The 25,972-nt window shown below is 36.1% G+C and overlaps 1 protein-coding gene across 9 annotated transcripts in view; it reads left to right on the top strand.

Annotated features, from left to right (window-relative positions):
• SDCCAG8 (serologically defined colon cancer antigen 8) overlaps positions 1–25,972 on the top strand; it is a 259,213-nt gene that overhangs the window by 67,930 nt on the left and 165,311 nt on the right. For all 9 annotated transcript variants that reach the window (XM_029227094.1, XM_029227092.1, XM_029227090.1 and 6 more), the window contains 3 exons: positions 12,631–12,783; positions 20,713–20,847; positions 23,705–23,821. In XM_029227094.1, the coding sequence (XP_029082927.1) occupies positions 12,631–12,783; positions 20,713–20,847; positions 23,705–23,821 (405 nt within the window). The remainder of the gene's footprint in view (positions 1–12,630; positions 12,784–20,712; positions 20,848–23,704; positions 23,822–25,972) is intronic.

Genomic DNA, 25,972 nt, shown 5'->3' with positions numbered 1-25,972 from the left:
TTCTTGCCTTCTTTATAAAAAAATAAGGTGACCGTATGTGCGTGGGTTTATCTCTGGGCTTTCTATCCTGTTCCATTGATCTATATTTCTGTTTTTGTGCCATTACCGTACTGTCTTGATTACTGTAGCTTTGTAGTATAGTCTGAAGTCTGTATCTTCCAGCTCTGGTTTTCTTTCTCAAGATTGCTTTGGCTGCTCAGGATCTTTCGTGTTTCCATACAAATTGTAACATTTTTTTTGCTAGTTCTGTGGAAAATGCCATTGGTAGTTTGATACGGATTGCATTAAATCTGTAGATTGCTTTGGATAGTATAGTCGTTTTCACAATGTTTGTACTTCCAATCCAAGAACATGGCATATCTGTCCAACTGTTTGTATCACCTTTCATTTCTTTTATCAGTATCTTATAGTTTTCTGCATACAGGTCTTTTGTCTCCTTAGGTAGGTTTATTCCTAGCTATTTTATTCTTTTTGTTGCAGTGGTAAACAGGAGTGTTTCTTTAATTTCTCTTTCAGATTTTTCATCATTAGTGTATAGGAATGCCAGAGATTTCTGTGCGTTCATTTTGTAGCCTGCTACTTTACCAAATTCATTGATTAGCTCTAGTAGTTTTCTGGTGGCGTCCTTAGGATTCTCTATGTATAGTATCATGTCATCTGCAAGCAGTGACAGCTTTACTTCTTCTTTTCCGATTTGGATTCCTTTTATTTCTTTTTTGTCTCTGATTGCTGTGGCTAAAACTTGCCAAACTATGTTCAATAACAGTGGTGAGAGTGGACAGCCTTGTTTTGTTCCTGATCTTGGTGGAAATGGTTTCAGTTTTTCACCGTTGAGAATGATGTTGGCTGTGAGTTTGTCATTTATGGCGTTTATTATGTTGAGGTAAGTTCCCTCTATGCCTACTTTCTGGAGGGTTTTTATCATAAATGGGTGTTGAATTTTGTCAAAAGCTTTTTCTGCATCTATTGAGATGTTCATATGGTTTTTCTCCTTCAATTTGTTCATATCACATTGATTGATTTGTGTATATTGGAGAATCCTTGCATTCTTGGGATAAACCCCACTTGATCATGGTGTATGATCCTTTAAATGTGCTGTTGAATTCTGTTTGCTAGTATTTTGTTGAGGATCTATGTTCATCAGTGATATTGCCCTGTAGTTTTCTTTCTTTGTAACATCTTTGTCTGGTTTTGGTATCAGGGTTATGGTGGCCTCGTAGAATGAGTTTGGGAGTGTCCCTCCCTCTGCTATATTTTGGAATAGTTTGGGAAGGATAGGTGTTAGCTGTTCTCTAAATGTTTGATAGAATTCGCCTGTGAAGCCATCTGGTCCGGGCTTTTGTTTGTTGGAAGATTTTTTTTTCTTTTTTGGTACGCGGGCCTCTCACTGTTGTGGCCTCTCCCGTTGTGGAGCACAGGCTGCAGACGCGCAGGCTCAGCGGCCATGGCTCATGGGCCCAGCCGCTCTGCAACATGTGGGATCTTCCTGGACCGGGGCATGAACCAGTGTCTCCTGCATCAGCAGGCGGACTATCAACCACTGCGCCACCAGGGAAGCCCTGTTGGAAGATTTTTTAATCACAGTCTCAATTTCAGTGCTTGTGATTGGTCTGTTTATATTTTCTGTTTCTTTGTGGTTCAGTCTCAGAAAGTTGTGCTTTTCTAAGAATTTGTCCATTTCTTCCAGGTTGTCCATTTTATTGGCATATAGTTGATTGTAGTAATCTCTCATGATCCTTTGTTTTTCTGCAGTGTCAGTTGTTACTTCTCCTTTTTCATGTCTAATTCTATTGATTTGAGTCTTTTCCCTTTTTTTTCTTGATGAGTCTGCCTAATGGTTTATCAATTTTGGTTATCTTCTTAAAGAACCAGCTTTTAGTTTTATTGATCTTTGCTATCGTTTCCTTCATTTCTTTTTCATTTATTTCTGATCTGATCTTTATGATTTCTTCCCTTCTGCTAACTTTCGGGTTTTATTATTCTTCTTTCTCTAACTGCTTTAGGTGTAAGTTTAGGTTGTTTATTTGAGATGTTTCTTGAGGTAGGATTGTATTGCTATAAACTTCCCTCTTAGAACTGCTTTTGCTGCATCCCATAGGTTTTGGGTCATCGTGTTTTCATTGTCATTTGTTTCTAGGTATTTTTTGATTTCCTCTTTGATTTCTTAACTGATCTTTTGGTTATTTAGTAGTGTATTGTTTAGCCTCCATGTGTTTGTATTTTTTTACAGTTTTTTTTCCTGTAATTGATATCTGCTCTCATAGCATTGTGGTCAGAAAAGATAGTTGATTTGATTTCAGTTTTCTTAAATCTACCAAGGCTTGATTTGTGACTCAAGGTATGATCGATCCTGGAGAATGTTTCATGAGCACTTGAGAAGAAAGTGTATTCTGTTGTTTTTGGATGGAATGCCCCATAAATATCAATTAAGTCCATCTTGTTTAATGTATCATTTGAAGCTTGTGTTTCCTTATTTATTTTCATTTTGGATGATCTGTCCATTGGTGAAAGTGAGGTGTTAAAGTCCCCTACTATGATTGTGTTACCATCAATTTCCCCTTTTATGGCTGTTAGCATTTGCTTTATGTATTGAGGTGCTCCTATGTTGGGTGCATAAATATTTACAATTGTTTTATCTTCTTCTTGGATTGATCCCTTGATCATTATGTAGTGTCCTTCTTTGTCTCTTGTAATAGTCTTTATTTTAAAGTCTATTTTGTCTGACATGAGAATTGCTACTGCAGCTTTCTTTTGATTTCCATTTGCATGTAATATCTTTTTCCATCCCTTCACCTACAGTCTGTATGTGTCCCTAGGTCTGAAGTGGGTCTCTTGTAGACAGCATATATATGGGTCTTGTTTTTGTATCCATTCATCCATTCTGTGTCTTTTGGCTGAAGCATTTAATCCATTTACATTTAAGGTAATTATATGTATGTTCCTATTACCATTTTCATAATTCTTCTGGGTTTGTTATTGTAGGTCTTTTCCTTCTCTTGTGTTTCCTGCCTAGAGAAGTTTCTTTAGGATTTGTTTTAAAACTGGTTTGGTGGTGCTGAATTCTCTTAGCTTTTGCTTGTCTGTAAAGATTTTAATTTTTTCATCAAATCTGAATGAGATCCTTGCTGGGTACAGTAATCTTGGTTGTCGGTTTTTTCCTTTCATCACTTTAAATATGTCCTGCCACTCCCTTCTGGCTTGCAGAGTTTCTGCTGAAAGGTCAGCTGTTATCCTTTTCGGGTTTCCCTTGTATGTTATTTGTTGTTTTTCCCTTGCTGCTTTTAATATTTTTTCTTTGTATTTAATTTTTGATAGTTTCATTAATATGTGTCTTGGTGTGTTTCTCCTTGGATTTATCCTGTATGGGGCTCTCTGAGCTTCCTGGACTTGATTGACTATTTCCTTCCCCATATTAGGGGAGTTTTCAACTATAATCTCTTTAAATATTTTCTCAGTTCCTTTCTTTTTCTCTTGTTTTTCTGGGACCCCTATTATTCGAATCTTGGTGTGTTTAATATTGTTCCAGAAGTCTCTAGGATTGTCTTCAATTCTTCTCTTTTTTTTTTCCTTATACTGCTCTGCAGTAGTTATTTCAACTATTTTATCTTCCAGGTCACTTATCCGTTCCTCTGCCTCAGTTATTCTGCTATTGATTCCTTCTAGAGAATTTTTCATGTATTGTGTTGTTCATCATTGTGTCTTTGCTCTTTAGTTCTTCTAGGTCCTTGTTAAGCGTTTCTTGTATTTTCTCCATTCTAGTGCCAAGATTTTGGATCATCTTTACTATCATAACTCTAATTCTTTTTCAGGTAGACTGGCTATTTCTTTTTCATTTGTTTGGTCTGGTGGGTTTTTACCTTGCTCCTTCATCTGCTGTGTGTTTCTCTGTCTTCTCATTTTGCTTAACTTACTGTGTTTGGGGTCTCCTTTTTGCAGGTTGCAGGTTCGTAGTTCCTGCTGTTTTTGGTGTCTGCCCTCAGTGGCTAAGGTTGGTTCAGTGGATTGTGTAGGCTTCGTGGTGGAGGGGACTTTGCCTGTGTTCTGGTGGATGAGGCTGGGTCTTGTCTTTCTGGTGGGCAGTACCACATCCAGTGGTGTGTTTTGGGGTGTCTGTGACCTTTTTATGATATTAGGCAGCCTGTCTGCTAATGAGTGGGGTTGTGTTACTGTCTTGCTAGTCGTTTGGCATTGGGTTTCCAGCACTGTAACTTGCTGATTGTTGAGTGGAGCTAGGTATTAGCGTTGAGATGGAGATCTCTGGGACAGCTTTCACTGTTTGATATTACATGGAGCCGAGAGGTCTCTGGTGGACCAATATCCAGAACTCGGCTCTCCCACCTCAGAGGCACAGGCCTGACACCCAGCTGGAGCACCAAGACCCTGTTAGCCACGGGGCTCAGAAGAAAAGGGAGGAAAAAAAGAAAGAAAGAAAGAAAAATAAAACAATTTTATTAAAATAAAAAATTGTTAAAAGTTAAAAAAATTAAAAAGTAATAAAACAAAGAAAGAAAGTAAGAAGAGAGCAACCAAACCTAAAAACAAATCCATCAATAACAAGCACTAAAAACTATACAAAAAAACAAAGAAAAATAACGGATAGATAGAACCTTAGGACAAATGGTAAAAGCAAAGCTATACAGACAAAATCACACAAAGAAGCATATACATACACACTCACAAAAAGAGAAAAGGGGAAAAAATATCTATATATATAAAAAAAAGGGAGGAAGAAAGCAACTGAATCAATAAACAAATCTACCAATGATAATAAACTCTAAATACTAAATTAAGATAAACATAAAACCAGAAACAAATGAGATGCAGAAAACAAACCCCAAGTCTACAGTTGCTCCCAAAGTCCACCATCTCAATTTTGGGATAATTCATTGCCTATTCAGGTATTCCACAGATGCAGGGTACATCAAGTTGACTGCGGAGATTTAATCTGCTACTCCTGAGGCTGCTGGGAAAGATTTCCCTTTCTCTTCTTTGGTCGCACAGCTCCTGGGGTTCAGCTTTCGCTTTGGCCCCGCTTCTGTGTGTAGGTTGCCTGAGGGCATCTTTTGGGAAGTCTGATATCTTGTGCCAGTGTTCAATAGGTGTTCTGTAGGAGTTGTTCCACATGTGGATGTATTTCTGATGTATTTGTGGGGAGGAAGGTGATCTCCACATCTTACTCCACCTTCTTGAAGGTCTCCCTACCACATGTACTTTAGACTAGACAGGAATGCCACTTTGTTCACTTTCCCAACTCCACTCTTAGCACCTCACTCTCAATAGCTGACCTACTTTACTGAGATCACAACCAACTGACAAGAGCCTCATCAACACTTTCTCATCCCTCAAATGTGTCTTCTCATTTTTTTCTTTCTTATCTGGTCCTCTTACTTCCCAAGATGAATCTCTCTAAGTTCTTGATATCTCCTACTTCTAGGGTTTCAGGGACATTGAGACATTTGTTATCACATCTTTCTTGTATCTTCCATCCTTCATTCTCCATTGTTTTTACCTTTGTAGCTTTCCATTCACTTCTGAACACATTGCAGTCAGTCTTTTAACAAATTGTAGTCTGATTTCATGCTACTGAATTGGTCACATTATGGTCACCAGTCACTTCCTGATTACTAAACCCAGTGACTTCATCTCAGTCCTCATTTGACCCAACTCCAGGAAGACGTTAACTGTACTAGCATAACATATCATCATTTCCCCTTGATTAATCTGATATTTCACTCTGTGGGTCCTCTTTGCATTGCTCTTGTCTACTCTTCCACATGTCTTTTAACTTGTTTTCCACCAGCCTGGAATGCAGACATTCCTCAGTCAGTTCCTAGCTGTCCAGCCATGTTGCCCTAATTTCCAGGACTTTGTGTCTCCCCCTCACTTGACCACCTCCACATTGTGCCTTTAGCTCTAAGAACTCCTCTGTGCCCCAGACCTACATTTCTTGATTCTACTAGACCTCTTTTATGGATGATATGCCATTAGCATCTGAAACTCTACACCACCAAATTGTAAATTCTCTCCTCCTTACTGTCTATCACTCCTTTTCCTTCTACAATTTTCTGTATTATCTTTTCTCAGATAATGGTATTATCATCTTACCAACAGCCCTGGCTTGGAACCTTTAAAATATCTTGGGTCCTCCCCGTTCCTCACTGTCAACATCCAATCAGTTATCAGACTCTCACCGTATCTTCAAAAACCCCTACTAAGTTATGCCCGCAGCTTCCATACCTATACTCCTGCTCTGGTTCAAGTCTTTACATACTCTTATGTGGCCTATTGCAATAGCCTTCTAATTGGTCTCCCTCAGGTCTCTTTCAATTCCAGTGTATCTTTCACATTGCTGCCAAAGTTTTCCTAAACTGTAAATCTCCCTGTTCAGGCAGCTCTCTTCTTGCAGTAGAATAAGACAAATCCTTAGCATGACCTTCCAGATCTTTCACAATATGGTCCCACTCTAACTTTTCTAGCCTTATCTTTCACTACAAGTTTTCATATAACCTATACTGTTTCTATAACGTGACCTACAATTGACTATTTCCATGAATTTGCTCATGTTGTACTTTCCTGCACTGTATCCATCTGTGAAGTATCTATTCATTCTATGAGGGGCAACTCAGATGGCAGTCTTCTCGGAAGTTTTCCCCAGCACCTTCTTGTTTGAATTAACCTCTTCCTTCTCTGTATTCCTAGCGAGCTGTGTATAATTTTTGTGGCTGTTTACATAGCCCTCTCCACCAAAAGACCTTAAAAACCAGGTCTGTGACATCTATCATTGTATTCTTCACATGGCCATTTACATATTAATTGTACAATAAATGTTGTTGAGCTGAAGTAAAGTTAATTATTAGCTTTAAATATTAGTATGAATTTTTGTAATTAGTGCTTTTAAAATCTTAGTGGTTAAGAACTAGAAAGGCTACTGTGTATTGTAAATCTATTTTTCACTGAGTTAGTAATAATTCAAGGATTGATTTCTAAGCAGTTTACAAAATGCAGTGCAAGTCTGGCAGTTTTTATTTCTAAGGTATGTTAAAACATATTAGGGGAGAAAGTATTTGCAAACGAAGCAATTGACAAAGGATTAATCTCCGAAATATACAAGCAGCTCATGCAGCTCAATATCAAAAAAACAACCCAATCCAAAAATGGGCAGAAGACATAAATAGACATTTCTCCAAAGAAGATACACAGATTGCCAACAAACACATGAAAAGATGCTTGACATCACTAATCATTGGAGAAATGCAAATCAAAACCAAAATGAGGGCTTCCCTGGTGGCACAGTGGTTGAGAGTCCGCCTGCCAATGCAGGGGACACGGGTTCGTGCCCCGGTCTGGGAGGATCCCACATGCTGCCGAGCGGCTGGTCCCGTGAGCCTGCGTGTCCGGAGCCTGTGCTCCACAACGGGAGAGGCCACGGCAGTGAGAGGCCCGTGTACCAAAAAAAAAAAAAAAAAAAAGAGGTATCATCTCACACTGGTCAGAATGTCCATCATCAAAAAATTTACAAACAATAAATGCTGGAGAGGGTGTGGAGAAAAGAGAACCCTCCTGCACTGTTGGTGGGAATGTAAATTGATACAGCCACTATGGAGAACAGTATAGAGGTTCCTTAAAAAACTAAAAATACAACTACCAAATGACCCAGCAATCCCACTGCTTGGCACATACCCTGAGAAAACCATAATTCAAAAAGAGACATGTACCACCGTGTTCATTGCCGCACCATTTACGATAGTCAGGGCATGGAAGCAACCTAAATGTCCATCGACAAATGAATGGATAAAGAAGATGTGGCAGATACATACAGTGGAATATTACTCAGCTGTAAAAAGAAACGAAATTGAGTTATTTGTAGTGAGGTGGATGGACCTACAGTCTGTCATAAAGAGTGAAGTAAGTCAGAAAGAGAAAAACAAATACCATATGCTAACGTGTATATATGGAATCTAGAAGAATGGTACTGATGAACCTAATAGCAGGACAGGAATAAAGACGCAGATGTAGAGAATGGACTTGAGGACGCCAGGAGGGAAGGGGAAGCTGGGACGAAGTGAAAGAGTAGCGTTGACATATATACACTACCAGATGTAAAATGGATAGCTAGTGGGAAGCTGCTGCATAGCACAAGGAGATCAGCTCGGTGCTTTGTGACGACCTAGATGGGTGGGAGAGGGAGGGTGGGAGGGAGGCTCAAGAGGGAGGGGATATGGGGATATATGTATACATACAGATGATTCACTTTGTTGTACAGCAGAAACTAACACAACATTGTAGCAATTATACTCCAATAAAGATGTATAAAAAAAAGTATTAGGAATTTTGCTTTCTGAGATTAAAGAGTGAAGCAGCATACATATTTTAATTTTAAAACCAACTGCTTTATTACTGAGTTATGAAATGGTTACTTTCTTCTTATAGTTCCTTAACATTTGTTGCCACCTAGTGTTCTATTTTGCATATTGCATGCTAAATAAGTAGAAGCAATTACATTACATTACATTAATATTGTATTATATCATGTCATATCATATTCAGTCCTCCTCTTTATCCATGGGGGATTGGTTCCAGGACAGAAATCTGTGACTGGTTGAAACCTTGGATGCAGAAACTGTGAATACAGAACCTGCAGATAAGGAGGACAGACTATATGTACTTTTACAGTGGCAATGAAAACACCTGAGAATTTTATCAGAAAATAAATCTATAACATGAGAAAATTATAGTGCCATGCCTGGATTCAGTTGTGTAACTTCTTTGGATCAAATCCCTATTCTGCCACTTTCTAGGTCTGTGCTCTTGGGCAAGTTACTTAATGTCTCAAAGCCTCAGTTTCTTATCAACAGAGTGATAAAAGCCACTTAAAATTCAGTGAGAGAGTTAAATAAATTAATCCATGTAAGCCATTTAGGAAAGTATATGGCACACAATAAGTGATCAATAAATGTTTTTGTTTTTCTTTGAAATTTGCAAGTCATTACAACTGGGAATAATTTTAAGAGGGAGAAAAAAATTAACCTGGGAATAAATGAAGGTAGAAAAGTAGAGGTTTTTGCAGTGATGTTTTGGTAAAGCTACAAGATAAAAAGGTTAACTGGGCCTTAGACCTGCCTGCCTCTATTGGAAGGGAAATTGTTGGCTTTGGCATGATGTTCCCATGAGCATATCTATAATGAGATAATCCTCTAAAGAAATTTTTTTTTTTTGCTGTACGCGGACCTCTCATTGTTGTGGCCTCTCCCGTTGTGGAGCACAGGCTCCAGACGCGCAGGCTCAGCGGCCATGGCTCACGGGCCCAGCCGCTCTGCGGCATGTGGGATCTTCCCGGTCCAGGGCACGAACCCGTGTCCCCTGCATCAGCAGGCGGACTCTCAACCACTGCGCCACCAGGGAAGCCCTGAAGAAACATTTTTTAAAAAATACCAACCCAGAAGTTTGAATAAATGTCCCCCCAAACTTTTTTTTTCCTTTTTAAGTATTCAAATTATTGTTTTCCTTAGACTACAGCAGAATCAGAAAGGCAAGAATTAGAAACCCGAAGTAAAAGGCAAATCAGAAAAGCCTTGAGCATTTGATTGCAAGCACAAATGTAGAATACAATGTTTCTTGATATGTACACTATCTTCCACAAGACAAAAACAAATTATAAATATCTTGAAAATGGGAGATAGGGATAGACTGACTGATAGGTTCCTAGTAAGGATGAGTTTATAAATTAATAATCAATAGTTTGCATTATTTGTAAATTAAATGCCTAAAACATGTTGAAAATCATTTTTATGTTGTGGGCTATGTTTCATAAAAATGAAAGCATTTTCATAAATTTTTAAGTTTATGTTCATAAGTGTGGACTCTATTATTCCTCATAATTCTTTAATCCTATAATCATGAATTCTTTGATCACAAGGATATCTAGGAACCTAACCCTAGCACCTGGGAAGGACTTTTATATTTCCTAAAAGAGTTTCCCTATTTTAAGAATTGAGTTGACTAGGTACAAATTTATTTTGGAAAATGTTTTGACTCCATTAAGATAGTAATGCATACTTTTTGGTTTAATAAAACCAGGACTGGGAATATCAAGCCCAATAAATTATGTTTTGAAAAATGTGTTACTGTGGCCAACAAAGAATGACCACAAATAAATTTCCCAGAAGAGAAAAGGCCCTTTGAAGATTGAGTCTACTGGAGGGTGAGGGTTGTGTAAATCCCCAACTCCCCAAGACCTACAGCCATTTCCACCAAGAAAGGGATTGTGCTCAGGGAAAGAAAGGAGCCACGACCTTGGGAACTACTAGGAGAAATGGCAGCCGCAGATTCCAAACTAACTTGGTCACCTGTGAAGATCCATCAGTTAATTGGGTTGGCCAAACATCTTACGGAAAAACCCAAACGAACTTTTTGGTCGATAGTCTTTGAGGATTCGGTTATATGCCTTTACTGAACGATTATATGGAGTATAATCAGGGAGCACTGAGTCATCTGGGATTCTGAAAACTAGGAGAGTAAGTTTTAGAATTAAAAGACAAAGCTTTAATGGAAGGAATGTATAAATATTTATTTAGTAAACCCAAATCTTGTATATGAGGACCACTGTAAGATTAAATGACTTTTCTAATTCCAAATGTTACTTAATATTTTCTTCATTGTGACCAGACATATATATTAAAATCAAAACAAGCAAAAGCTATTTTATATGGAATCATTGGCTACAAACTGAGAGTGATCAATATCCAGTTTTTAACCTAATATTTTTATTCAGTGTTTCGTTACTGCTTTCATACTCACCATCACCTCTCAGTGGTGTGTACTCCACATAGAAGGCCATCCATGAAACCAAGGCTCCAGCAACGGTTTTGTTTAAGTGATTTACAACTTCTCCCTTGTGCTTTTTGTTTATATTATCTTAGCGTTAGGCCTCTTACCTGTCAGGATCATTTACTGTTCCTTGTTCTTGAATTGACTGAATTCTTTGAATTGACTCTTTAGTTGCTCTTCATGTTAGCCTGATCTTCAGCAGTTCCTTCCACTGTTCTGTACCTAATAAGGTTGATTCCTGAGTTTTTATTCAATGAAAAACCTTCTGATTAAATGTATTAGTTTATATTCCATAATCATTTTAGTCTTTCATGATATTCATATATCAGTGAACATTATGAACATTTTTATTAGGTTCATAAAAAATATTTTACACAAGAGCAATTGTGTTCTGAAGCACAAAAATCTCTAATTCATAGTATTTCAAGCTCCAAGGGTTTAAATTATAGAAAAATTATGCTTTTCCATTTCTTTTAAAATCTAATGTAAAATTTTATTTTCCAGACATTTTCAGCTAGAATTGGACTTGGGACTAACTCCCTAGGAGAATCTTTTTTCAGGCATTTTATTTGCTTATCGGTTAATCTGGGACAGTTGCATTTTATCCTCAGTTTTTATGCCTAGGAGTATAGAACATTTCCAGAAGAGTTTGAAAGAAATTAGGGTTTAATGCTCTCATGATAAAAAGAAGAAAATTCACATATCCTAGATATTTATTGTCTATATTTATTATAGCTTTCACCAGAGGGAAGCATAGCAATGCATAGAGCTTACAGTGCTTACTGAGACTGCTTCCATCTCCATTAACAACAACTGTGACTATCATTTTATAATTACATAGTATATAAGTCATATGAGACTTGAGTTTCTTTCTCTCAATTCAGGGGAGCACAATAGAGTTTGAGTGAGGAGGATATAATGAGCCACTGGGATGAGACTAAGACACCATAGTATGACTCAGATTTTCTATGTCAGGCACCTTAATTTTATTTTTTTCTTGAGATTTTGAATTTAGTTTATTATTGTGTGTTATGCATAATGATATTGTAAATATAGCCAAAAGGAAGTTAGAGAGAATTTACTTCTGGAAATTCAGAGTGGGAAATTTAAACTAAAGGACAATTATCGACTTTTAAATTGCCAGAAATGAAATATAACACTTCTCATTTTACAAAACTAGGTAGTAAATGCTGTTTTGAGTCTTTCCTTATCTAAACTTGATTATTACCTAGTTTTTACTTTAGTTATGTGTGTAAGGAGAGTGAACCAAATCTTATCGTACTTATATTTAAGGAAGCTCAGTTATTATATAAACAGTAAATGCCTGTATGTAATGATAAGTACATCTCATCTTAAAATTTTGATCTGTTTATCATTTAAAGTACAAATAATTTTTAACCATGTCGAGATGAAAAATCAGTTAAATTAGATACTTATATATTTCTTGTAGTATAAACATGATATATAATTGAAAATACTAGAACACTTGGTTTTTCTGATTCCCTTTTATAAAATTCAGACTCCTCTGTGGCCCTTATCAAGGTTTGTTACCTGAATTTCTTAGTTGATTAGTTAATATAGCCTTAATTGTGCAAACTGAAATATGTGAATAAATACAACATTTGAATACATGTAACATATGAATCAGTAAGTGGTGTTGACAAACAAATATAAAAATATTCTTTACTTTGACTTTACAGTGAGTTGTAACTATTTTAAATAAAATCAAAGCTTAATTGTCTTATTTCCCTCTCATTTCTTCTAAATTCTAAGGTCCCATTTCACTCTGTCTTATTCTGGCAGGCTTTAATCCAGTGCGAACAGTTGAAGAATGAACTGGAGAGGCAGACAGAGCGACTTGAGAAAGAACTCGCATCTCAGCGAGAAAAAAGAGCCTTTGAGAAAGAGATGATGAAAAGAGAAATAACAAAAGAAAGAGAGGACATGGGCTCAAAGGTATTTAAAGGGTTCAATTTGTTATCGACATTGCAGAAGAAATGTTTGTGGTGATATAATTGATGAGTCTGCAGGTTGCAATTCTTGAATGATCTTTATTTAAAAAATTTTTTAATATCTTTATTGAAGTATAATTGCTTTACAATGTTGTGTTAGTTTCTGTTGTACAACAAAGTGAATCAGCTATAAGTATACATATATCCCCATATCACCTCCCTCTTGAGCCTCCCTTGAATGATCTTACATGTTTAAACCATTTAAGTAGTCAATTTGCTTATAACTTAGAGTTCATAAAAATTTTCTATTCTTCAATGTGTTTCTCAATAAAAGTTATATTCTCTGACCTTTCCAAAGAAAATAATCAATTAGATTTCATGATAGGAAAATGTGAAATTTACTCTAATCCTGCCATTCTGTTTGATTCCCTTTCTGTTTGTCAGAGGAGAGCAGGTGCTCTGCAGATATCCAGATTTTATTTCAAGCTTGGTTAAATCAAGGAGAGATGACTCCCCCATTTCATCCCTCACTCCTAAATTAGCCTTTAAGAAGGTAAAACACTTGTAAGAAACCAAGTAACCAAAACAAAAAGTGATGGTATACTCTGTACAAAATAGGTTCTAGCAAATTACATGATGAATAATGACTATAACCAGATGAATACATGGAAGAGAGAAATTAGAGTCAAAAGGAACAGATAACATGAGATGGGCAGTGTTTGAAAAAGAGTAACAAGCTAGAATACAGAGTTTAGTGGAACCTAGCTTTAAAGTTGCTACAGTTGAATAAAATTGAGCAAGATGTGGTCCCTCAAGTAACCCAAACAATGGTTACATGTTCTGTTTTTTCAAAGCAGGCTCACAGCTTATACCTACATGCTGTCTTAAACATGTGGTAGTTAACTCATTCAGCAAGTATCTACTGAGTATCTGCCATGTGCAAGGCAGTGTGTAAGCCTAAGGCTATATAAAGAGAAAACTCACAAATTCTGCCCAATGAGTTTTAAGTCTTACCTTACCTGAGCCAAGATAAACTCCCTCATTTTCTTATCCTTTTTAAAAAAATTGTGCCTGTCAAAACCTACTTACAGGTCAGTCTAGTTATCTACATTCTCTGACCTGGATTGGTGATCTCAGCTAGGGAAGAAAAATCCTATAATCTTGCAGATGACACCACCATACACTTATGGTTCAATGTCCACCATTCTGTTGGTGCTTTCTAGCAGTCCTCCTATGCATTCCTCTCTCTCCTGTTCATTCAGGATTCAACAGATATTAATTGGAGGTCCTGGGAATGTGGTAGTCACAGGACCAATGCAGTTACGTCATGAAGTTTATAGACTTGTGGGAGAGGTAGACATTAAACACATACTTCCACAAATGAGTTTTTACCACTATGATAAAGGCATGAAGGTACGGTATAGGGTACCATGAGAATGTGTAACAGGCAAATATAACTTAGTCTGGGCAGTCACGGAAGACTTTCCTAAGAAAGAGGTTTTGCAAATGGGGCTCAAAAGAGTTGAGTAGGAGCGGTCAGGTGAAGAGTTGAGGGGAAGAGTTTCAGACCCAGGAAAACAACACTCCCAAGGCTCTGAAGCTAGAAAGCATCATACTTTCTAGGAATTTAGAGAGGGCTCAGGTGACTGGAGCATAGGAAGTAAGGGCCAGAGTAGTGGAAGATGAGTTTGGAGAAGTATGCAAGGACCAAATCATGAATGGTCTTAAAATCCATGTGAAAGGTTTTAAATGTTATCCAAAAGTGAAGGGAAACCATTGAATGGCAGTAAATTGGGCAGTGTCGTGATCCCATTTATATTTGAGAAAAATCATCTGTCAATAGATTTGAAGCAGGACCAGAATAAACCCCTGGAGATCAGGTGGGAGGTAATTATAGTAGTCTAGGTGGGAAGTGTTGGTATCTAAGACACATTTTTCAAGGACTATTTCAAATCAGTTTTATTCCCCTCAAATTCTCTACCATACCACCTCTCCCCTCATTCTCGGCAGAGAGCCTTACTTCCCTAACAAAGAAAGTTGACAGCCATTAGATGGTAATCACCTTATTTATCCCCCCCTACCTCTGCCTAAAGTAAAATTTCACCTGTACTGCAACCGTGTCAGAATGGGAGTGGCTTAATCCTAATCCTTTCCTCGTGCTCTGAATCCCATCCTCTTCCACCACCTCAGTGACCTATTTCCATTAGTTCCCCACTCTCTTCTGAATCTTCAACCTTTGTCCTTCACTATAGCCTTTTCCTCATCACCAGGAAAATAGTCTCAAACTTCTCTCACCTGTTGAAAGAAACTAATCTTTCTTCTATCCAGTCATTCTCAATCTTGGCTACACAGAAGTTCCAAAACTCTCATTGCCCAATCTGCATCCCAAACGAATTATGGGGGAATATCTGAGGGTAGGATCTAGGGGTCAGTATTTTAAAAAATTGTCCAGGTGATTCCAATGTGTGGCCAAGGCTGGAAGCCACCTTAGTAATTCCATATCCCTCTTTACTCTTCCCCTTAATAGTCAAGTTTCTTGAAAGATTTGTCCATACATGTTATCTTCATTTTCTTACCGCTCATTCACTCTTCAGCCCACTACATTTCAGCTTCTGTGCCCATAGCCAATGAAATTACTATTGCTGTGTTCACTGGAGACCTCCTTGTGCTATTTTTAGTGAATATTTTTTCGTTCTTATTCTCCTTAAAAGGTTCTGTTTCTTTGATTTCTCTGAATCATATTCTTTTTTTTTTTGCGCTACACGGGCCTCTCACCGTTGTGGCCTCTTCCGTTGCGGAGCACAGGCTCCGGACGCGCAGGCTCAGCGGCCATGGCTCACGGGACCAGCCGCTCCGCGGCACGTGGGATCCTCCCAGACCGGGGCATGAACTCGCGTCCCCTGCATCAGCAGGCGGACTCTCAACCACTGCGCCACCAGGGAAGCCCTGAATCATATTCTTGTTTTGGGAGAATGATGATGTGTGCCTTTTAGGTTACTCTGAGTTTAAGCTGCCTTTGAGATGATGAAGGAGACACATCCAGAAAGCACCTTGATAGGAGGTTCTAGAGTTTAGCAGAGAGCTTTAGATTTAGATGCCTTTAGCAGTACTGTGGCTTTAATTTCATATGTATGGTATTGATTCCTAAATCTTTAGCTCTCTAGTGAGCCCCCAAACCAGCTGCACTTCCCATCTTCCCTCTCATAGTAGAACTACTATTCATTCATCCATTTGCCCAACTCAGAAATCTTGCTGTCATCCTTGTTTCCTCCTTCTCCCTCACCCTGTACATCAAGTCACCAAGTTCTAGAGTTTCAGGCCCTTACCGATTTTACATTGCCTTGTCTCTCCATCCCACTGCTCTCCATGTCTCACCCTTGGGTGATTCCTACAGCCCCAAGTGGTAGAAGCCCCTTGCTTCTAGTCTCACCTCCTTATCTGTTCTCTTACCCAAAGATCCAAGGATGATCTTCCTAAAATGAACACGTCAATATGTCAGTCTCTTGCTTTAAAATCCTTTCTTGTCTCTCTATAACCCGCTCTTTTACTATAGCATAAAGATTGTACATTTTTTTCCCTCTCTTTGGTTCTCCAGTCTCATCTCCCTTCTCTTTTCTTCCTTGTATTACCACCATACCGATCTACTTGCACTTCCTCAAATGTGCAAACATGCCAGTCTGCCATACTGTGTTTTCATTTCAGGATTTTTCAGGGCTTTGCCCCCCCCCTCCCCTCCCCACACCCCCCACCTCACCCCCATTGCCTAGAGGAATCTTCCTCTGACCTCTCTGACTGATCCTTCAGAGTTCTCGATACCACCTCTTCTCACAGTCTCCCAATGATAAATTTTTGGGAGCCCCTCCTATGGGCTTCAATAACTCAATGTATTGCAAAGTCTTATTGAATTATCTCCCCTAATTTACTATGATTCCCTTGCATATATGGTTTGTTAACATCCTTATTGCCTTATGGCCACATTCCTCCCACATAAAATGTGTTCAGTATATATTTATTGAATGAATACAAGGGGAATACAAATGGAAGGAAGAAGGCTCCATGCCATTGGAAAGGCATGACTAAAATACTGAGATTTCAGAGGATCAGAACAGATTTCTGTCTGCAAGAGATCATGGAACACTTGGTGGAGAAGGTGGCATTTTAACTGAGCTTCACGAAAACAGGCAGGATTTAGAAATGCAGAGTGTGGGGGAGATGTACCAACATGAGTAAGGTATGGAGGGAGGTAAAGTTGCAAGCTGAGCTTTGAGAGAGAGAATGAATGGCATCAAGAGCAAAGATCAGCTACTGTTCATGCCTAGGAGACTTTTTTTCTGGGTTGTTTAGTGGAAACTTTTGCCTTGCTGAGTAGTTCTACTATGTAAAAATATGTTGATGAGAATTCCTGATAAGAAGAAAAAAAGGAAGTCTGAACTGTGCCAGGGAATATTCCAGGTGCTTTTATATATAACTTTCTTAAACTGATAATTATTTCATGAATGAAAGTGTTAACAGAAATACAATGCATTTCTTTTTTTTTTAATTTATTTATTCATTTATTTATTTTTGGCTGCATTGGGTCTTCATTGCTGCACGCGGGCTTTCTCTAGTTGTGACGAGCGGGGGCTACTCTTTGTTGTGGTGCGTGGGCTTCTCATTGGCACTTCTCAAGTGCCTTCTCTTGTTGCGGAGCACAGGCTCTAGGCACGTGGGCTTCAGTAGTTGTGGCACGCGGGCTCAGTAGTTGTGACTCGCGGGCTCTAGAGTGCCGGCTCAGTAGTTATGGCTCATGGGCTTAGTTGCTCCGCGGCATGTGGGATATTCCCCCACCAGGGATCGAACCATGTCCCCTGCACTGGCAGGCAGATTCATAACCACTGTGCCACCAGGGAAGTCCTACAATGCATTTCTGAGTCTGAGTCCTTTTTTTCTTTTTGACTCCATTAAGCCTTATTTGACATTTAATCTGAAGATCCTGCCCTAAATAAAGATGTATGAATAAAGAGCTGAAAGTGATCCTAGCACTGAAGCAAGTACTCTCACAGAAAATGGCAGAAAGAAGCTCTGAAGTAAAAGGATTTAGTGTTGAATCCAAATTGACCTTTATGTGACCTTGAACAATTCATTTAACCTCTCCAAATTTCAGAGTAGTAGATCCTTGGTTGATCTACTCAAGGAATTGATAGGATTAAATGAGATAACGTTTTGAAAGTACCTAATATAATACCTGGCTTAGGTTAGACCATTTAACAAATTTTAGCTTGTGGCTATTATTCTTACTCTAGTGAAAGAGAGAATTAGCTCTATTGGGTAGATTTCTTGGACCTTTGTGTTAGTAAAAGCAGACAAATTTTAATATAAAGTCCAGCTTTACTTTTTATTTATTAGCTTGAAATGAACTTGGGAACATTACTTAAGTTTTCATTTTTTCAACTGAAAGTTAATCCAATACATGCCTTTCCAAAGGGAATTAAAAGAGAAAATTATCACACTGCTTAGCACAGGAAGTTAATTTAATAGGGCGTCTGAACAATTAATCATAACGTTGTAACTTCTCATGGTTAGTGCTGGAGCAGGTGTCCCTGCTTTCCTAGTGGTAGAAATGCTCATGAGACTTGTAGATTTTCTTTCCTTCTTTTTATTATTTTTCTTCTTTCCTTTCTTCTTACTGCTTAAAAATTTCATTTGTGTGGGAAGCTCTAGGAGAGCAGATGCCTTCTACCTAGACAGATTTTGAATCATTCCCCCATGAACAGTTCTTGCTGTGAGTTTGCCTGTTGGCATCAGTAATGGTCTTTGGTTGCACTGAACCGCTAAGTTTGTTCGTTCAATCAGTCCTTCAATCATCTATTTATTGAATGCCCCCTGTGGTTTGTGTATTTTCTCATTTGGTTCCCTTGATAATAGCCCATTGCTAGAATCCTTAATTCTTGTACCTTTTTTTATGAGGAATGCCACTTTATACCACGTTCAGTACACTAGGGACTGCTTTAGTGTAGAGATTTCTATCAAGCTCTCCCATCCTGGGTGTCCTTGTCTCTTGCTTGCCCCTGTCAAAGTTTAAAGGACTTATCTGATGTCAACACCCTGGACATCCAGCAGTGTTGCAGCTGTCTGTGTTACTTCTGCCCCTGCAACAGATGTGGATGGAGAAGCTCCTGCAGTGTAATGTTGACTTCCAGATGGTGGGCATGGAGAAAAAGAAGGTGTGACAACAGGAGGGGAGGCCTTGAGAAGTGGGTGACAGAAGGGAGCAGACAGGTAGTGGGCAGAGGAATGAAGTGATGGGTGGCAGAGGGAAGGAATCATATGGAAGGTGTATGATTTGTTACATGCTATAGAAACTGACTCAGAATTTACCATTAGCAAAATAAATGTCTGCCCATTTACTTCAAAAAAACCACACAATATTAATATGTTTACCATAGATCCACATAAATAAGTAATATATGGTTTTTAGTAGCTGGTAATTAAAGTTTGTTATTGTTGTATGGTTCCAGAAAAGCTATAATTACATATTCATAATATGCTTACTCATGAACTTGAAGTTTTAAATTAAGAAAATTCAATTAATATTTTTGATTTGTTACATTTAACTTCTTTTGACCTTTAATTTTTGTTTCAGATTGTAATCTGCATAAGGATAGTTTGTAGCTTGGTATTAGTAAAAGTAATTTTATGTGCAAATTAGATTTGTAGCCAGTCTCTTGATGAAAGAAGGACATGTAAACAGCCGTAAGTTAAATGTACAATTCTCCACAATCCCCAGGAATGTTAATTAATACATCTACCGTCTAAATTAGAAAGTAGCTACTGGGGCTCATTATTTTCATGTTGTCAATTTTAATTAGTTGACAAAGGTAATCTTGATTTTTATTACAAAATTTTAGTTATTGATTTCAGTTGTAAAACCGAATTCACACCCATGTTAGTGTACAATGACAGATTTCAAATATTATTTCAAATTTATTATCAGTTTTTATTTTAGCTGATTAAAAACTGATAGCTATCCCATATGTTTTGATCTGGGGCAAGGTAGCATTTCTTCATCACTTTAAAACTGCTAATACAAATGAGAAATTAATAGCCTAGAAAAGTTTGACCTACTGGAGCAGAGTAAAATCTAATTGCAAACCAAAAGCTATAAAGGTTAAATCTAAGGTCTAGAAAACATTTCTGACCCTGGGAAGAAAAACTAAGAACCTGATATCCGTATAGTCCCTCAGAAAAGCCATTTATTCTACTGATTCATTCATTCATCAAACGTTAAACATATACCTGTTGAGGAACATGCTCTTGAGGAACTTCTAGTCTAATGAGGAAACAGACAACAAAAAACAGTGTGATGTGTTAAGTACTGTGCATGTAAATAATTTTAGTTGAGAAATAATATATCAAGAAAATTTGAAATATATTTTAGCATGGAGGATAAATTCAGCACCTTTATTCTTGTGTCTACCATAGTACAAAATTTCTAAAATACTTCGTATTTTTAAAAAATACTATTTTATATTCTTATTGAATTTTTCAGATATTAAGCATATCTTTATAAGGTGGTTAGAAATTCTTAAAGGACATAAAACTTTGGTATTCTTACAGGGTTAGTATAGCATATGGAAGTTTCTTAATATCTGCTGATTGATTCTATTTTTAATATTTAAAAAGCATGGTGACTATAGTTAACAGTACTGTACTGTGTATTTGAAAGTTGCTAAGAGAGCAAATCTTAAAAGTTCTCACCACCAGAAAAAAAAATTACGTGAGGTGATAGTCAAGGGAGATGAATTGAGAATGCAGAGCAATGGAGATACCCAATCCACAGAGAAATGACTTACAGAGAGAGCCCAGTGGCCATGCTGAGACTCTATTAATTCAAGATATTTAAAATATTTTTGTCAAATGACATTATCACTTAGGACTTTTTTTCCTTGTACAGACGTTGACCCTGTCTCAGAGTATTGCCCAACTGGAGGCTCAGGTGGAAAAGATTACAAGAGAGAAAATTTCAGCTGTTAATCAACTAGAGGAAATTCAAAACCAGCTTTCTTCCCGGGAAATGGATGTCACAAAGGTACAAAGAGAGAGTTTAGTTTACTAATTACTTAAATATTTTAGTTGAAAATTTTTTCCTAGTGTTAAAAGCTCAAAAAGAAGTCTGGGGTATAAAAATTTTGTTATTTCAAGATAATAAAGGTCCACATAATGGTCATTCAGCAAACATTTACTTATTATCAGCAGGCCCTTTTCTGGGTGCTGCAAATACAAAGATGAATTAGACACAAATAATGTCCTCAAAGAGCTTAAGGATTAAGTTGCTGAGACAGAACTGTAAATTAACAAGTTTTATTACTTTAATTATTGAATACCTGATAAAACTTGTACATCTGAATTAGTCAACTAGGAGTAATTTTTTGCATAAGTTTGGTCTTCACAATAATACTAAAAGACATGTATTTATTTATAACATGAAAAGTGTGCTTAACATAATTCTCCATCTCTCATTCTTTCAGACCTGTTGTCTAAAATCAAGATTCTAATACTACAACTTCTTATTCTGTTGGTCCTTAAATTTATACTTTACACTGTGGTATCACTGTGTCTGCACTATGGGCATCACAAACTTGTGAACCAAGAACTAAAATGCTTAATGATCTTAACTGGCTAAGGTACATGTTTAAGAAACACTAGAAGTCTGTGTAGATTTCAGTAATCATTGCTTTAAAACTAAGTCACTAAATATGGACACGCATGATGTAATAAATTAAATCAATTTATTTTTCATCAGTACATACACAGATAATTTTATTAAAATGCATACCCATTTCATACTGCATTTTACTTCTCAACATATTTTCCTAAATTTGGACACATTTTTAATGCCATTATTGTTTTATAACTCAGTAATTTAAATTAACTTTAATATATATTAGGAAAGGAAGCCTATTTTTTCTTTTTTTTTCCTTGAATTTATATAGTTCTTCATTTGCTTTCTAAAATTCAAGCTAGCTAATGTAGAAGCTTAAAATATCATATTTGCCAATATAATTGATGTTTGTGTGGAGGTAGGGGTAGAAGTAAGGGAACTGGTGCAGAGAGATGGAAATGGTTAACCTGGATTAATAGGTGAAAGGTATGATGAGGATTTTCAGTTCATTATAAGGAGAGAACTTTCTGTTGAAATATGGTACAGTAAAGAATGATTACTTGTCTTTAGAACTGTCCAAAAGGACTCAAGCATCAGAGGAGTGCCTTAAGCCTGCTTCCAACCCTGGGATAATATAATTCTAGTTAAATTTAATTTGTTCATTTATTTTAGATGAAATTTAAGTGTTACAGATAAACTTAGCAAATGCATTTTAAACTGAAATTAGTGAGGCAAGGAAACTTTAAAAATAAAATTAAGGGGTACAATCATTTTAAACAGGACCTAATGCTTAGATATTTATTATGTATAATAATTTTGTACTGGTGTTGGGTTTTAAACACCATGGTTGTATAACTGTTATCTTCTGGTATTATAATTGGGGTCTTTAAATTTTATTCCTATATGTAAATCAAATAGATTGGAATAGTGAAGAAAGTCAATTAGGGCTCCTCTAATTTTTTTCTGTAATTCTTAATTTTTAAATTTTATTTAGCTTTAGTAACTTTTTGTGAATTAGTAATATTTTTGAAAGGGGAAGGATCAACTCTTGCACATTGAAGGTATTTGAATTTCAGATACAATTTGTAGTAATTTTATTCTTTTTTTAGCTTTCTGAGGGTCACTGGGGAGAAACTTACTGACTTTTTCTTCTGTCTTGTCACTATAATTTTTGAACACAGATTAGTTTATTTTTAACGTATTTTTTATTTGAACATAAGAAATGCATATAGGTTTTATAAGATTCTAATACTTCAATAATGATGAAACTAATTTCTAAAATTCTAATGATCATTTTTGGAGAACTACCAAAATTGCGAAGTCTCAAACAGGTATAGCCATTAGATGATACATGATTTTTAAAAACTTGTATTTGTAACTTAGAAGCTGACTTAGCAGATGTTTGTATTACTTGATCTCTCTACAAGTTCTCAGTTATCTCAAAAGTTAATAACTTCTTTATTTAGATTTATCTGCTAGTTGTATTTTCCAAATGTATTTATCTGTCTGTAGATGCCCTGGATTGAAAAAAAAGATTACATAAAGAATGATACACAATTTTAAGATACTGAGTGTGTTTATTATTTAACAATATGTTAAAGTCATTTCACTTACATGTATATTTTCCTTTTATGTTGAATGCCATAGCTATTTTAAAAGCAGAGTGGGCTTAGTTGCAGTCTATGACTTTTAACTTTCTTAATTTAAATACATAGTATTGTGCATGGTAAGATTGACATAATCTGCAAAGCCTACGGTAAATACCAGCTGGGTAATACTCTACTCATAAATATTGATAATATAGTCTATTAGCAGAGAGAAAAATACCTTTATAAATTTCCTTAAATAAAAGCCTAACTGATAACGAGTTTAAAGGAAAGTTTTTAATATAGAGTATCTATATAACCATGACAATTTGAATGAATAATGACATAGCTTAATATTTTAATTACTAATTTTACCTAGTTAAAAGCAAGATGATAGTGCATTTTAGATAATATGCAATTGAAACTATTATTTTACATGAAAAATCTTGTATATATCATTTAAATTCCCTGGTTATGCATTTCTTTATCTGTCATTTGAAATTGTAAGACTCAATAACATCTGATATTGCCTCCACATCTTAACAGAATATATTGAATATGCTAATAGAAAATGGCATTCTTAGAAAAGTTCTATTGTGTTTTATTTATATGACCTCTAGGGGGCACCAAAAGATCTAATTGCAGGCCTTGCCTGGTAGATTCCAGCAGCTATTGATCTAGTTTTTATAATCTAACAGGTGTGTGGAGAAATGCGCTATCAATTGAATAAAACCAAAATGGAGAAGGATGAGGCAGAAAAGGAGCACAGAGAGTACAGAACAAAAACTAAAAGGGATCTTGAAATTAAAGATCAGGTAAGATTTGATACAAGCGTAACTGCAGCAATTAAAGACATAACTAATGTTTTTTTCTGAAATGGTTATGGTTTTATTCCTAAGTCATTCATTTCTATTATATTGTTTCTAACTAATGGAATGATCCAATTTATACTGTTAAAAGAATTTCATCTACAGTTGCCTAAAATTATCACCTTTCACATGAAATTGTGCGAATACAACTGCATGCATATGAAATTACAATCTGACAGGTCATAAATATACATTTGGATATGTGTATCTATTACTTACAAAAGTAAAAGAAAATGTTCTAATGTTCATTTTGAACCTAAAATATATGTACATAAAGTTCTTTAAAGATGCCAACTTGAATCCAATTTTAAGTGAAAAAGTTTAAAATTTGTGAGATGAGATGAGTTGATATGTAAATATGTCAATCAAATTGATCGTTGGCAGAGTGAAACCAGTTTTAACTAAGATAACCATGAATACGTTTGCTCAGGAAACCTAAATACAGTAAAATTGGAAATGTTAGGAAAAAAACTGCTACTTACTTCAGTTTCAGTTTGAACAGATGTTTTACATTACATCTTTGTTGAGATCATGTAGATACTTCAATTTTAATTGACAACATGGATAAAGTTTTTAGAGAGGCAGTTCTAATAGGCTGACTTTTGATTTTCTAATTTTGTTATAGTACAAAACATTGAACGCTTTCATTCTTTTTATTCAGTGAAAGCAGGTTGAGAAATCTATTCAATTAAAATAAGACTGAGTTTTCAGTGCCATTATTTTAAAGAAATCACTATGGTTTAAAAGTGGGTAGTCCTAAATAAATTTTTTTGAAATATATTTCTAGTTCAACACTTTTTACCGTATTTTCCAACATATCTCCCTTTCAGCCCAATCAACTCTTCTATGCAAATGATGCAAAGACAATTGGGAAAAGTATTGAAAATGAAAGTGATAATGAAATTTAGTACAAAAAGTTTTTCAAGTTGTAGCTGAAATCCCTGGCATTAAATTAAAATCTAAACAACCAAAATCAAATTATGCTTTTGTATCACTATATTCAAAGTGTTCTAAAGAGTTTTAAATTCTCAGAAGAATTTTCCTTGTTAACATGTACAAATAATGAAACTGTTGATATTTCATTCCATCCAGTTGGGGGCGTGCCTGATAGTGGAATTAAAAATCCTTTCTATCAGGAACTGAAGATCTAGGATTACTAACCAACACAGAACTTTCCTTTTCTGATATATTATACGACTTTTTAAAAAAAGTATCATATTGGCATGCTTACGCATTATTATATACCTTTTCTGTTATTCTGTAGCATCTGCCAGCATAACATTTTGGACTAACTGGAAAAATACAGTAAGGAAGAGTCTCTGAGTTATTTAAAAATTACATTTTAATATTCTAGGAGAAAGAACACTATAGGAATAATAAGATTATAATATCCCTTGTAAATGAATAACGTGTGTAGAAGTATTTGTAATATTTGTCTTTTAGTGCTATATCTCATTTTAATTAACCACTAATGAGGTGGAGGCTAAAGTTGCAGGATTATAAAAGGAGCAGTTTTCATTTGTAAATATTTCCTGCTAAATAGGGAAACACTGACAGTTTTTATAATGATTTTAGTATTATTTTTAGTTAGAGATGTGCCTTTTTAGGACGTCAGAGATGTGATGTGCTTATTAGTATTTTTTCTTGGACATAATTTGAGGAAATCTTATAGGTACTCCTTGTAACTATTTTGTATTGAATAGACAGTTTCAAAAAAAAAGAAAGTAGTGGTGTCTCATTCCATTGATGATCTGGAGTAGCAAAGCAGCAATTGTTCTTTGGTCTTTCAGCCATGACCTGACCTTCTGTCTTTATGACTGAAGAGCTACTTTGCTTGGCCACCATCTGCACTCAAGAGAGAAATTTACATTTAACTTTTAAAAGCTGGGCATGTTGAATGTTTATCTGAAGTACCTATAATAATATAAAGTGTATTTTACTTTTAAAGTGTTACATATCATGTAATTCAGAATAACAAGAAGGCTATCTCTATGTTTACAAAAAAGGGGGTTCCTTGTAATATAGTCATTTTATTTATATTTTTGTTAATCTGGCTTCTTACATTTTTAAAGTAGATGGGAATCTGTCAGATTGGAA

This window comes from Monodon monoceros, unplaced genomic scaffold, assembly GCF_005190385.1.
Source record: "Monodon monoceros isolate NGI ecotype Baffin Bay Population unplaced genomic scaffold, NGI_Narwhal_1 Super_Scaffold_18, whole genome shotgun sequence".
NCBI lineage: Eukaryota > Metazoa > Chordata > Mammalia > Artiodactyla > Monodontidae > Monodon > Monodon monoceros.
This window is presented reverse-complemented; position numbering and strand designations above follow the sequence as displayed.